The 14,490-nt window shown below is 40.5% G+C and overlaps 1 protein-coding gene across 1 annotated transcript in view; it reads left to right on the top strand.

Annotated features, from left to right (window-relative positions):
• STAG2 (STAG2 cohesin complex component) overlaps positions 1–14,490 on the top strand; it is a 65,420-nt gene that overhangs the window by 21,517 nt on the left and 29,413 nt on the right. Inside the window, exons 2-6 of the mRNA XM_028716074.2 lie at positions 6,153–6,307; positions 7,835–7,913; positions 8,409–8,570; positions 10,048–10,144; positions 11,343–11,419. Coding sequence (XP_028571907.1) covers positions 6,264–6,307; positions 7,835–7,913; positions 8,409–8,570; positions 10,048–10,144; positions 11,343–11,419 — 459 coding nt within the window. The 5' untranslated portion in view covers positions 6,153–6,263. The remainder of the gene's footprint in view (positions 1–6,152; positions 6,308–7,834; positions 7,914–8,408; positions 8,571–10,047; positions 10,145–11,342; positions 11,420–14,490) is intronic.

Raw genomic sequence — 14,490 nt, 5'->3', positions numbered from 1 at the left:
TCACTGATCATGGGTAGAAGGAGATACATCCATGGGGAGGTGACAGGTTACCATGCAAGTTGAAGATGGGGCTATTTACTCTTTCTTTCTCACCCCATCCCTTCCAGTGTTGGGTTGCTGGTTACTCATCATCTGTGCCTGCTGTTTAATGCTAGATCAGTTCAGAATAAAACCACATTTATCCATGATTTGATCATGGATGAGGTGGGTAGTTGAGCTGGGAAGAGTTGATCTTGTCCAGCTGTGCCCACCTGGATACTTGGTACAGCATCAGCACAGGCTGCAGTATGGGAATGAGGAGCTGCTGTGTTCCATATAATGTCCATTTCCAGGAAAGCCCTCAGTTTCAGAGCTGGTGGTGTCGGACAGTAGACTAGAACTGCTGTTGGTGTATCATCTACCCTGCTGCCCAGTATCTTTTCTGACTGAGCTGGCAAAGATGGTCTTGCGTGCGATGTTAGAATAACCCAGAATTACAGTGCTGAGGCAGCCCCATGCCAACTACTGGTCTGTCTCAAGTTGGTCTAGCACATAGGGCAGAGGACACCCTAGTTTGGATTTTTGCTCCAGGTGGAGGAAGGGATGGTCTGGGGATGGTGGATGCCACCCTGCTATCACAGTTAGATCACTTCATGGTAAACTTTGGACTTATAGCTTCAATCTTCCCACTCAGGATGGTGGACAGATTGAGATGATCTGTCTCGGGAGACTAATGGAGTCCAATGGATTCCTGAATGCTCTGGGGGAATTTCTCATAGATAGAGCAGGTGATCCTGTTGTAGCCCTTGTCATGCTGTGGAACACCAAGACTTGTTGGGCTTTTGACACAGTTGTCCCTAAGTATGCTCTCAGGCATTGTTGAACCCTCCATGCACCTTAGTGAAACAGGCTGAATGATGGCTAGAGCACAAGTGGAGAAAGATGTGTTGTGAAGTCAGCCTAGCACAAGTGAAGCAATGGGACCATGCCTACTGTGTGACTGTGAGAGTGCCAAAGGTTTCCTATGAATAATTAGATACTGTGCTAATATAAGTGCTGCTAACTGTTGCCATTTGTGTACAGGTGTACACATTTTCCACTTTAAGGGTGAGGGAGAAAAATTATATGTACAACTAGTTCAATCCCTCATAGTGTAAAAAATGCTGCCCAGCTTCTGCTTTGTGTAGGTTGCAGGCTTACACACATCAACCTCTGATACCTTTCCTTCTCCCATATGAATTGTCATGGTTTCCTTTTCATAACCATAACACAGCAATAACCCTGAATTGGATTTTTAACCATAATTGTTTGCAAACCTCCATTAAGGTTAATCCCAGCTAGTAATGCTGTACCAGGAAGGTCAGTATCTTGAGTGCAGGTAGCTTAAAGCTTGGTATGAACCTGACAGAACCCAGGTGGGACTGCACCATTGTGGCTTCCATGTGATGACCACAAATAAAACTTATTTCTCTGCCACCATTGTGGCAGCAAGTAGCTGTCTGGTAGAGCTTTTCTGAGTGTTGAATGGGCCTTTGTCATCTGGCCAAGAGATCATTGTTCTTGCACGCTTGAGGTCTACAGTGACAACTTTGTGAGGCACTTCGTTTCCTATGCTATTTAACATCTATATGAAGCCACTGGAAGCTGTTGTCAGGAGATTTGGAGCAAGGTGTCATCAGTACAAAGGTGACACTCAGCCGTGACTCTCTGTTCCATATGAATTAGGAGAAGCAGTTGAGGCACTTGGAGCTGATGATGAGCTGGATGTTGGTCAATAAATTGAAGCTGAATAGACAAGATATGTAATGTAAATTGGGTGGGGAGATGGCCTGTCCTGGATGGGGTTGCCCTCCCCTGGAAGGAGCAGACTCATAGTTTGGGGGTTCTGCTGGCCTGCAATACGACATTCTCTGTGGCAGCCCCTAACATGTGGAACTCCCTGTCTACAGAAGTGTGTCCAGCAACTTTAGTATATCGTTTTCAGTGACCTCTTTATTCTGGCTTTTGACACCAGAGATGCATATTTTTATGACACACCCTATTTTTGTGATTATATGTAGTTTCAACTGTTTATAATGTTGTGTTTATTATTGTTGTAACCCACCCTGGGACCTTAGGGTGAAGGGCAGGTGGTGGTGATGGTTGTGACCTTAGGGTGAAGGGCAGGTGGTTGTTATTGTTGTTGTTGTTGCTATTGAAAATTGCATTTGGTTAAAAGATTAGCAGTGCTTGGCAATGCTATACAGTATCTGCATCAGACCATAAAAAAAATTTTTTTAACCTTGGACCTTCAGGAGTGTACTTTTCTTGAACAGTAATATTTGCTCCATATGTAGGCTTCATTATCAAGCCCTCGTGGGAAATATGCAATAATAATAGTTTTAAATCCAGATGGGCCTGGTTCACATAGGCTGTAGTCATATCATGTGATGAATTGCATGTGTGACTGAGCCCATCTTGGATTATTCACTGCAGCGTTTTCATCTTGCTCAGTGTCAGTTCACAGTCATTCTACTTTTCAATGGGAACATTCCAAACATTTGGCTGAGAGCCACATTTTGTGTGAGGTGATATAGATATTTTTGTCCCTGAGGTTTGATCAGTTTTGGCTCATTCTATTTGCAATTCTCATTTTCAGTGGACATTTATCTGCATAATTCTTAATGGAGCAACGCTCTAAAATCAGATTGTTCATTTGTGGCAGAATCTTTAGCTTACAACTGAAAACACGCTGTCACCTAGAAAATTAACTAATATAACAAATATTCAAATATATTAATGTGATGAGTTTAATCACGATGCAAAACTCTGTAAAATCACTACCTTCCTCATTGTTGCAGCAGGTTTGGGGTTTGTTTGTGTTGTTATAGTTGTTGTTGGGGTTTTTTAAGCTCTGCATGATTAAAGTGAGGGAGTACCTTATGTACGTAATTTTATTTAGTGAGCTGCAAAATATAAATTCTAACTCATTATAATATTGTTCTGCCTTAGCTGTTACAGTTTAAACTTCCTGTCAAGAAATAGCTAGGTCAACTTCTGGGTGACCTGTCTTATTTAGCTTTGGGCTAGAGCTCCACCAAGTGATCTTCCAGCATGATACATTTTTTTTTAAAGTAAGCTGATTGTGTTTTAGCATCACTTAGTGGCAGTATGAATTTTAAGCTTTTATTCCTGCCAGGAAATTACATTTCAAGACTTTGGTGTTCAGTTGCATTTGATAATATTTAAATTTGACTAATTGGATTTAAAGCTTAGACAACTGAAATGTTTGTATATGGTCTTCAATTTTGTCATTTGTTTTCAACTTGAAACCTCGCAAGAGGCACTTGAACCATCTGGTAATTAGCTATTGCTTACAGTATTTTAAACATGTTAAAAACCACAGTCAGGAATTGGACAAGCGTGTCAACACTGATAGCAGGTTGGCTACCATAGTTGCAGTTAATGAAAATGCATTGCTGTGTCTTTGGTGAACAAGCATTTTGCTTAATACAGTGGTAATATGTACTGTGCAACTGCAAAGTAATTCCCAGTGGGTAGCATACAGCCCCAGTCCATTCCACTTGCTACTTTGAATTGCTGTGAGATACTGACCCTATCGGTAAATTGAAAGATTCTCAATGGCTTAAGATCTGGTCCACTTGCCACCTTTAGGTTTCTGTCTACCAACATTAAGGATAATTCTTTTTTAAAATCTGGGAATGCTTTTGAGGTAAGAAATGCAGAGTAGAAATTTTCTCAAATAATAGGGATTGTTAGGGATGTGATGGAACATAAAATGGCCAGTATTGTATTTCCATTATATAAATCTATGGTATAGCCCAGTGGTGGCGAACCTATGGCACATGTGCCAGAGGGGGCACTCAGAGTCCTCTCTGTGGGCACGCGCGCCATCGCCCCAGCACAGAGCCGGCAGAATGCGAGGGCAGTGTGTTGAGTTGTCAAGTGAGTAGAAGCACCTCGGATGGGGCGCCAGGGTATGTGCGCGCAAAACGGAGCCATAACCTCCAGGGCACGTGGTTTCCCTTGGGGAGCCTCCACTGGGGGGCGGGGCGCAGCTCTGTGCACACCTCAGAAGTGTGCTGATGTGTTGGTGGGCTGCAGAGAGTTCCGAGCAGCCGCCTTTCTCCTGCTGCTGTGAGGTTGAGGCTTTACACACCCTATGGCCAGGGCCAATAGGAGCGGAGTCAGAAGTGGAGTGGATGCTTCGTGCTCCCCAGCTGAGCTGCCTGCTCCCAATCCTACTTGTGTGCAAGCAGGAGCAGGGTGGAGATCTCTCAGCTGGGAAGCACGAAGCCTCCACTTCTGAGAGATGGGTTGCAGGGGATCTGATGCATAGGTGGGGGCTCCTTTAATCTTCTCCCTTGAGGGGAGTGCAGCCGCGAACTCCTCAATGGAAAGTGTGGCATAGCCTGCACCTCCCCAGCTGAGCAGCCCCGATCCAGCTCAGCGCAGCCTGATCCCACTCCTACTTGCCTGCTCACTTGCTGCCCCAGCCCAGCCTTCCCTCACTCAGCGCCTCCGGAGCTGGAAGAGGGGGTGGTTGCTGTTGTGGCTGCGATGGCGGAGGGACGAAGTGCTGGAGGGCAGCAGGTGCCTGCTCGCTTGCCGCCCAGCCCGCCTTTCCTCATTCTGAAAATGGAAGTGTGGCACTCAAAATGGAAGTTATACTCAGAACAGAGCACGTTCTGCTTCTGAAAAAAGTTTGAAAACCAGAACACTCATTTCCGGGTTTGAAGTGTTCGGGTTCCAAGTAGTTCGAGAACTAAGCCGTTCAAAAACTGAGATACCACTTTATTACTCCACTGTGTCTCCACATGGATGTGCCAACTTCCCCTTCTAAACTAAAACCTCAGTATTCAGGTTAAATTGCATTGTTGGCGCTTTGCGATAAATAAGTGGGCTTTGGGTTGCAGTTTGGGCACTCGGTCTCTAAAAGGTTCTCCATCACTGATATAGCCACATTTGGAATTCTCTGTATAGTTCTGATCATCTGCCTATAATAAGGTATTACAGAGCTGGAAAAGTCTGGGAAAAGGTAAACCAAAATGTTCAAGGGATTCAATGTTCAAGTAGAAAATTTCTTAAATAATAGGGATTGTTAGGAATGTCATTGAACATAAAATGGCCAGTATCACATTGCCATTATATAAATCTATAATATAGCCACATTTGAAATTCTCTGTATGGTTCTGATCATTCTGCCTGTAACAAGGTATTACAGAGCAGGAAAAGACTGGGAAAAGGTAAACCAAAATGTTCTAGGGATTGGAGTACCTTCATAGGAGTGAAATGATCGATATATATAAAGTATGAATGGTGTTGAGAAACTGGATGAGTGAGATAATTTTCTCTCTCATAATACAGAATTCAGGGCTACTTGTTGAAATGCATAAACATTAATAAACTTGGGGGAAACAGAAGAAAGTTCTTCTCTAAGGGCACAGTTAATCTGAAATTTGCTACTACAAGATGTAATAACTTACATGGACTTCTTACATGATCTTGAAGGGAGACTAGACAAATTTGTAGGTCTCTCACTGACTGTTAACTATGAGAGAACTAAATGGAACTTTCATGTTAGAATATGATTTTCTCCTGTTTGCGGGGAAAACAGTAGGGAAGATTGCAGTTTGCCTTCTCTGTTTCTTGAAGTATCTTGTTGATTGTTTTATGAAAACAGGATGCTAGATCCAGTGAACCTTTGATCTGTTCTGTTCTCAAAGGCATTTATATTCCCAGGAGCACAGTGAGACAATTCTGAGATTGATATTTCACGTGCATATATACTAATCCCAAGTATATCTTGCTTCTTGAAAAAAAGTTAAAACTTTTGTCCCCTCCATTACTGGAGGCGATTTTAACGCTTGGATAGCCTCAAATCGGGAGGCTCTTAAAAAGTCTAAGTGGTGGGTTGACCCCGGCGTTCAAACTTACGATCTAGTATACACCCCCACTAGAATATCAAAGGATGTAAAAGTCAATAAGGGAGTGATGCTTTACCAGATGACTCTACGCCTTAATTTAATTATATTAAATGATAGGTTAAAACTTTTATTTATTTTATCTTTGGGGGCTATTTTTAAAGAAGCAACAATATATATTTGATGAGAGCAACTAAAACCACAAGCTGCTATGTAAATTGAGTTAACCTTTTGTTTGTTTTTTAACAGGTATAGGCTACTGCAACAAGAGAATAAAGTGATAAACAATTACTTTTGCAAACTACAGCTGCTTTTTGAATGCATTTTTAACACAGTAGTGCTCCAGAAGATGATAAAGAAATGATAGCAGCTCAAGAAGCAACAACTAATTTTGCTCTGCTTCAGTAAGTACCTTAAAATAGCAATGTTAAATGATAAACCCACAAAGCATCTTCCTCCCCCCCTCAGCAGCAATGATATATACTATTATATATATGCCTTAAAATTATGGCTTACAATGGTGCCTCGCAAGACAAAATTAATTCGTTCCACGAGTTTTGTTGTCTTGCGATTTTTTTTGTCTTGCGAAGCACGGTGTCGGGAAAGTTTTGGAAAAGCTTCAAAAATCACCAAAGTCTTTAAAAACCTCAAAAAAAGGCTACCACACCGCGTTCTATGAGTTGCTCCTCAAAGTCAAGTCGCAACTGTATTAACGGTGTTAAGAAAAAGGAAACAAACTTGCAAGACGTTTCCGTCTTGCGAAGCAAGCCCATAGGGAAAATCGTCTTGCGAAGCAGCTCAAAAAACAAAAAACCCTTTCGTCTAGCGAGTTTTTTGTCTTGCGAGGCATTCGTCTTGCGAGGTACCACTGTATATTAAGTCAGTAGTCCTAGCATCATTTCATCATCAAATAATTATGTGATGTTACTTAAAAAGATTGCTTGAACAGTTTAGCCACTATCAAAGGGTACCTGCCATAAATATTTGTCTTGTGACTTCTTCAGATGTAATGGCTTTTTAAACCATATAAGTTCAATGTTCAAGGAGGTGTTGGAGGTGTTTCTTGCAGATTTGGGGTAGTGTATGTCAGGTGTCTTCCACCTTTTCAGACCCAAGACCCACTTTCTTAATCTTTTAGCATATATTCACATGAAGGTAGTGCTGTTGTTGCAACTCACCTTGGATCAAGCTGCAACCCACTAGTGATTCCAGACCCACTAGTGGAAGACCAGTGGTGTAGGTAATGAACTACTTCACAACTGGCTCAAACAGGGCTCCTGAGTGTGCTCTTTTTAAGATACTACAAAAGTATTACTTGCTAAGGATGAGCAAAGAAATGAGTGTTACTCTGACTGCATTGTTTTCCCCGTTTAAATCGTGTGCTGTCTAAATTTTATTTGTTCACCTGATGTTAATTGCACACAGTCTGTTGGTTTGCTGCTTCCTGCAAATCATGCTGGGAGTTTATTCAAAGTTATGCACATTGAGCTTAGTAGGGCTTACACTGTAGTAAGTTTATTTTGAGTTGCAGCTTAAGTGAAGTATCTGCTTGCATCAGGAAGATAAACTGATATGGATGCATGCAAATTTCATTGTTATGTATGCAGTATTCTTGTCACCATTTAAATTTTTCAGATGATGGGTAGGAAATATTCTTTATCCACATATTAACTCAAGGTTTCCTAGCTTCTGCTCTCATCCGTCCACCTTTCTGAATTGGCATGGTGTGTATCATATGCTGATACCACTCCTGTACTGTCATGGACTGGCTCGCTTCTGACATGTACCTTCCTGTTCGTATTGAAACCTGTTCATATTGAAACCCTGTTCAGCCAGGGCAAACTATTTTGCATCCAGATAATAGACATGGTAAATAAAATACTTTCAGAATAAAGGCATACTTACCAAGAATATAAAATATGTCTTTTTAGGGAGTCTGAAACACATTTTTCTTCAGATACTGACTTTGAAGATATTGAAGGAAAAAATCAGAAACCAGGAAAAGGAAAGGTATGTGTATCTGGCATTCTCAGTCATATAGACTGGTGGCAATGTAATAAAGCTGGTTTATATTTTATATAATTTTTGAATGAAATTTTATCCATGCAGTAATGGTGACTTAAGTGCTTGTTTGAATCTGAATAATGTTGGTGTAATAGTGTGTGGGGAGGTTGCAGATTTCTCTTCAAGTTGAAGCTGTTCTTCTCATGGAATGTGTTCCAGAGTGTTCACACATCTTTGGGGGCAGGTTTACCAGGGATACGTTGCTACTAGAATGGGCAGGCCAGAAAGTCACTGTGTACATGCAACCCTTTATATCCTGGTCTTTGTGTTGAAAACTTGTGTTCTGCCAGTTTATATTTGCTGAAACAAAACAGGTGCTAATAGTGGTTTATAGTAAATAAAGATTCCAAAATCTTAAACCTCTGATAACACATAATAATGCCTGAAATAGTTCAATTATACTTTTACTAATAAATAGATTTGCTTTTGATATTTATACAGACCTGTAAAAAGGGGAAAAAAGGTACAGGAGAGAAGGGGAAAGTTGGAAACGGAGCAGGGAAGCCTGGTGGTCCAAATCGAATGAATGGGCATCACCAGCAGAATGGTGTGGAAAACATGATGCTGTTTGAAGTTGTTAAAATGGGCAAGAGTGCTATGCAGGTAAGTCTTTTTAGGGGGTCTTAAAGTGAATATTCAAGCAGTGTAAATAAAGCACTCTATAAAATTGAAACTGTCTAAAGAGTTGGGCTCTTATGCACATCCTTGATGTTATATTTTAAAACATAAACTTTTTAACAGCGAGACAACTATGGGGAGGGGGAGAGATACTAGCATTATTCTCTTTGTTTTTGTTTGTTTGTTTGTCTAACCGTTGGAATGAACCCCTGGAAAGTTGTCCAAACTCAAATCTGTCCCTCAGTTCCCCACTCTGGCTATAAACTGAGCATGACCTCATGAAGAAATTAATAAAAGAACATATAATCATATTGGCTATGTTTGAACATAAACTAAATAATGTTTTAGCATTTTAAATTCCAGTAAAGCCCTGGGCTCATAAAATCCTTTCTCCTTCTCCTCTGGTGCAGCTATGAGGAGGAAGGCAGAAATTTCTATTGAACAATATTAACAGCAGTTTAACACATGTGCGATTTTTGACTGTGAAGGCAACTTGATAAAACTTGCTTGTTTTAGCAAACCATAGTTAAGGCTTGCCCAAATATTGATAACAAGACATGCTGTTATTAAGTGAAACTTCCAAAGCTCTCCTTCAGAGGGGGAGAACATAATCCCAAGACTCTGTGCGCCAGTAGTGGTTTAGTCATGCTGGCCACATGACCCTGAAAGCTGTCTGTGGACAAATGCCAGCTCCCTTGGCCTGAAAGCGAGATGAGCACCACACCCCATTGTTGCCTTTGACTGGACTTCATTGTCCAGGGGTCCTTTAACTTTACCTATTCAGAAATTAATTTATGAAGCTAATTCTACCAGTATTGGCAGAATGACGTACTTTCTAAATTCCAAATCTTAAGAGTTAGTGTGCATTATTAGTGCAGGTTTATTTAATACTTCTAAATTATTTTGGTTAATGGAATCATTTGTTTGTATCTAGATACAAACATAAGAATAGTTTGATCCAAAGGTACCCTTCTGCTCATAGGGGGCAGCATTTGTGTTGAAAGGCACCTTTGGATTAAAATCAGTGTAGCTAACTCTTTTGTCTCATTGTCATCAATCTGCAAGCTATAGTTTTAACTGAGAACTGTCTTGCTTGATTAAAACATTTTACCTCTTTCACCAGTAGAAGCTGCTTACAAGCAAAATACTTTGTTCACAACAATTTAGACTTCTCTGTTTCACATAACTGGAGCAGGGCTGGCAGAGGGGAAGGAGAAGGGAAAGTTGTTTTGTGTGAGCAGAAGAACATTCTGCTAGTGAATGCATATAGCCTAATACTTTGAGAAATGAAAGAAAGTAAAGAAATAAGCAACTTAGTTTGCTGTTTAGAAGAACTGGTTCAGGGAACTTTATGAGCTTATTATAATTTTTTGAATGGTGGCTTTTTTGGGGTGGGTGGGAGCTGCATCTTGAAAAGGTAGTTACAGTGTATTTAATGGTGGCTTTATTTATTTTTCCCTAGTCTGTGGTAGATGACTGGATAGAATCCTACAAACATGACAGGGATATAGCACTTCTTGATCTCATCAACTTCTTTATTCAATGTTCAGGCTGTAAAGGTAAGAAGTGTATTTGGAAGTAGCGTTTACTTCCTTACAGACTTAAAAAAAAATTCGAATCCCACCCTTTTTTCAATTAACTATTCAACTTAAATGTGGGGGCTTGGCTTGCAAATGCCTGCCACCACTCTCTCTCTTAAGCACAGCTGGCTAGACATGTTTCCATTAGACTTGCCTGTCACAGAGTAGCTCAGTTCAGACATGATGCCCAAGTATGGCTAAGGAAGTACAACTATGGTTTGTCATGGCATCTGAATTTATAACCCGAGTTTTGTTACCAGCCAGCAAATCAGAACTGGAAATCACTGTTTGAAGTAGGCTTGCAAACGATGGCTTGAGTTGATAGGATGTCTAAATTTCACAACTCAGTGGTCACATAGAGAGGAAACAATGTATTCACTCGAATGGGTTAGCTGCCTCTTCTTTAAAGATTTGAGAAATCTTCTTCAATAAACACTTAAAAAAACAAACATTGCAGTGAGTGAGGAGGTAGAAGAAATAGCATAGTTTGCAGTATTTTCAGTTCTTGTTGTTGGAGAGCAAGACTCGGTTCAGATGTCACTTTCTCAGTCTAATAAACTATGTTTTATTAGCTTGAGAACAAGCCCTGTACCATAAGGAAATAAAGGACTACATAACTTTTAAAAGGCATCTGTAGGCAGCCCTATATCGGGAAGTTTTTAATGTTTGATATTTTACTATGTTTTATATGTGCTGCAAGCCGCCCAGGCTGGCTGGGGAATAAATAAAATTATTATTGTTATTATTATTATTATTATTATTATTATCTCTCTCCTCCTCCTCGGTTCTCTTGCTTGTAAAAATTGAAGACATTGTGGATTGATCTTAGGCTGCCAACTAGGATTTCATGTGTTTGTGAATCATAATATTTCAGGATTAATTTATTAACAATATTTCTGTAGTGGCTTGCCAGAGATTGAGGTGGCATACAATATAGCATATAACATGTTTTAGAAAATTCTAACAGCCAACTGTATAAAAACTTGCATGTTAGCAGCTTATAAAGCAGGCCTTGCCTGAATTTGTAATTGTTTGTATACCCAAACAGTGCTTATTGTCCAAACATTAAATGACATTTCAGTTTAGTATGTTCCTGCATAACGTTTTTCCCCCCCACAGAAGTTAAGGTCTGTGATACTGTATGATGTGATTTTAAATCACTATTTGTTACTTGTAGGGGTTGTAACAGCAGAGATGTTTCGACATATGCAAAACTCAGAAATTATTCGGAAAATGACTGAAGAATTTGATGAGGTAAATTTTAGACATATTTCTAGAAAATTTGTCATGCATTTATGAAATGAACTATCATGTCGCAGGATATAAATGTTTGATGTAATACATTGCATAACAAAGGATAGTGGTAGGGTGGAAAGTTAATAAGTAAAAGCAGTGGAAATGAACTTACAGTTAAAACATGCAGGTAATAATGATGGCATCTCTTTTGAAGGAATGTTTTAAGCAGTGCTAGAAACTCAGATATGTAAGCTAGCCACCAAATGGCACTTTAAACCTAAGTTACGATCACCACAGTGGAATGTTTGAGTCTCTATTGGAATAAAAATCACCTCAAAAAATAAACAGCCTCACTGATTTTTAAAGGATTGGAATTCAGCATCACACTAAGGCAATCATTCTGTCACGGCAAGCTTTTTGACTTGCCGGATGGAACCACCCCTCTCTTTTGCCCCTGGGTGCTGTGGTGGTGGCTATTCCAATCCCCCCAAGCCAGTTTGAGGGGTGGCTTGTGGAGGAAGGGAATAAAGCCCCATTACAGAAGCAGAAATCCTTTATTTCACTTATTGTATTTATATCCCACATTTATCTTCCAAGGAGCTCAAAGTAGTGTACATGGTTCTCCTCATCTGCATTTCATCCTCACAACAACCCTGTGAGGTAGGGTATGCTAAGAGATGGTGACTGGTCCAAAGTCACCCAGTGAGCTTCATGGATGAGTGAGGATTCAAACCCTGGTCTCCCAGGTCATAATCCCATTGAATTCACTGGAGATTACTTCTGAATAAACTCTCATATGATTGCATTACAAAACTATAACACTAAGCAAAAGTGGTGGGAACCAGGTCTACTGAGTATTCTTGGAACTGGAATGATAAAAATGAATGTGAGTACTTAGAGGAGACCTTGAGCATTGGTATATGCATTTTGTGAAAAAGAAATGTAGGTCCTGTGCCATGAAGGCACAAAATGTCACCATATGGTTTAAGTCCACGAATAACTATATATCAACTATCATTTTTATAACCATTTTCCTTTTCAAAATTTTCCTGTGCTTCTAAATGGCTGATTAGCACAACCATTTTTAATGTTGCTCAAGCCATCTTTCAAAGACTTTCCAGAAAGTAGCAAGCCACACCATGTGAGTTAAGAGGCGTTCATAAGGCTGATGGCCTTGTCTGAATTCCACCCACCCCACTTCAGTGTGAAGTACTGTTGTGTCAATTGGTCCTAAAAGAAAGGATAGCAGTGATAACAGTAGAAGAGAGTCAAAGGATGGATACACACACACACACACACACACACACACACACACACACACGGAAGTAAAAGAGAGTCCAGAGAACCACTAGGGACCAAAGAGTTGTCTTAAGAGAAAAATACCTGGCCAGACAGTGGGTTGTAGCCAAATAAGTTCTGCTTAGAGTAGACCCATTGATTGTAATGACCCTGTTAGCTATGCCTCGTAACTTAAATGGATTTACTTTGAGTAGAACCCACAATTCTGAAATCCTATACACTAAACGTTAGAAATCCTTCTGAGCTTTATTCTGGAGTATGAAAGTTCACTTGTTTTGCAAACATCCCTTTGCAGCCCTGAGGTTCTGTAACTCATTAAAAAATAAACCTTGGAAACTTAGTTTATTGAGATGTTAGGTTGCATGTTTATGGAATAAAAAGATGAACGGCATGCAGCTTTGGCCTCCAAGTGTCCTTGGCAGTGATATTAAATGACAAAAATAGTCAGTGGTGTTTAATCCATGCAGGTGTTCAGGAATGCAGGGTATTAACGATGTGCAGATAATTCTGTTGGGGCCACTCTCGTGTATCCTTCTGATAGGATGAACAATATTCAAGGAAAGTGTGTTCTTGTGTGTTCCGGACAGCTCTGTGGTTCAGCCACCATCACCCTAATAAAGCAGCTTCTGTTCTCCTCCTGGCTCCATTGTCTTAATTTCTCCCCCTCTCCACCCAGAGTTGCCAGCAACAAAAATCTCCACAGATGGGTTGTTTGGAGCATAGTGGCGTCTTTTGCTGCCATGCTACTACATGAGTTAGCTGACTTTTGTGGTAGTGTGACAGTAAAAGACGCTGCCGACTTGTGGAGATGTCAAGAGTTGCTGGTGATTCTGACATCTCTCCAGCTTGGCTGGCTGGTCTGCAGCAAGAAATGCTACTGTGTGCCAGCCAGCCAGATGGTGATGTCAGTCACCAAGTAGATGGTTGTGAGTTGCGAAATGTGACTGGCGACCAGTGAATTTTGAACACTGGTTTTCAGGATAGGGTGGGGGACCTCTGGCCCAGAAGCCGAATATGACCCTCCAGGCCTCTATTGGGCCCTCAAGATTTTCTCTGTGCCACACCTGTCTCTGCTCTGTGTCCTCCTTGAGTGCATAATGCCTGTTGTGTGTGGAAGTGTTTGTGTATGTAATGCTCTGCCTGGCTTTTGCATGTCTGGAATGTAGCCTACTGTACAAAAGTAAGAATCATGTGTGGCTCCGCCCACATGTCCCTGGCCCCACTCACCACGGGCATGTAATCCACAGAGGGCTGCCCATGTGAGCCTACAGCTTTTCAGCTAAAGAAGCTTCTCCACCCCTGTTTTAAGGGGAGCGATGAAATACCAAGCATGAATAGAGATAGGTGTCCCAAAGAAGTTATTGGAAGCAAGACATTTAAAAAGAATATACATTTCCAATGTTAAATAATGGCTTGTAACAGTAATGAAGAAAACAATGGACAGTGGAGTTTTGAGAATTTTTGCGTGGGATGAATTAAAAGATATTAACCCAGGGCACTGTTAAACAGCCATATTCATATTATTGGCATTGTTAGATTTAATATTGTATTTAAGTTTAGAAACAATATGATATGTCATAAAGACGTGGAATATTTGATAAGTATTACATATGTATGTACATGCTCCTACACAAATATTCTACTGTTTAAACCTTGAAATACTGTTTCAATATGTTTTTTTCAAGACTGCTTCCAACTATTCATCTAAAAGGGTTTAGCTGTATTTCTTAGCACAATGGTAATAAACTGCACAAGAGCCATACATATTCTGCTCTGAAGAGGTTATCAGT

This window comes from Podarcis muralis, chromosome Z, assembly GCF_964188315.1.
Source record: "Podarcis muralis chromosome Z, rPodMur119.hap1.1, whole genome shotgun sequence".
Lineage (NCBI taxonomy): Eukaryota > Metazoa > Chordata > Lepidosauria > Squamata > Lacertidae > Podarcis > Podarcis muralis.
This window is presented reverse-complemented; position numbering and strand designations above follow the sequence as displayed.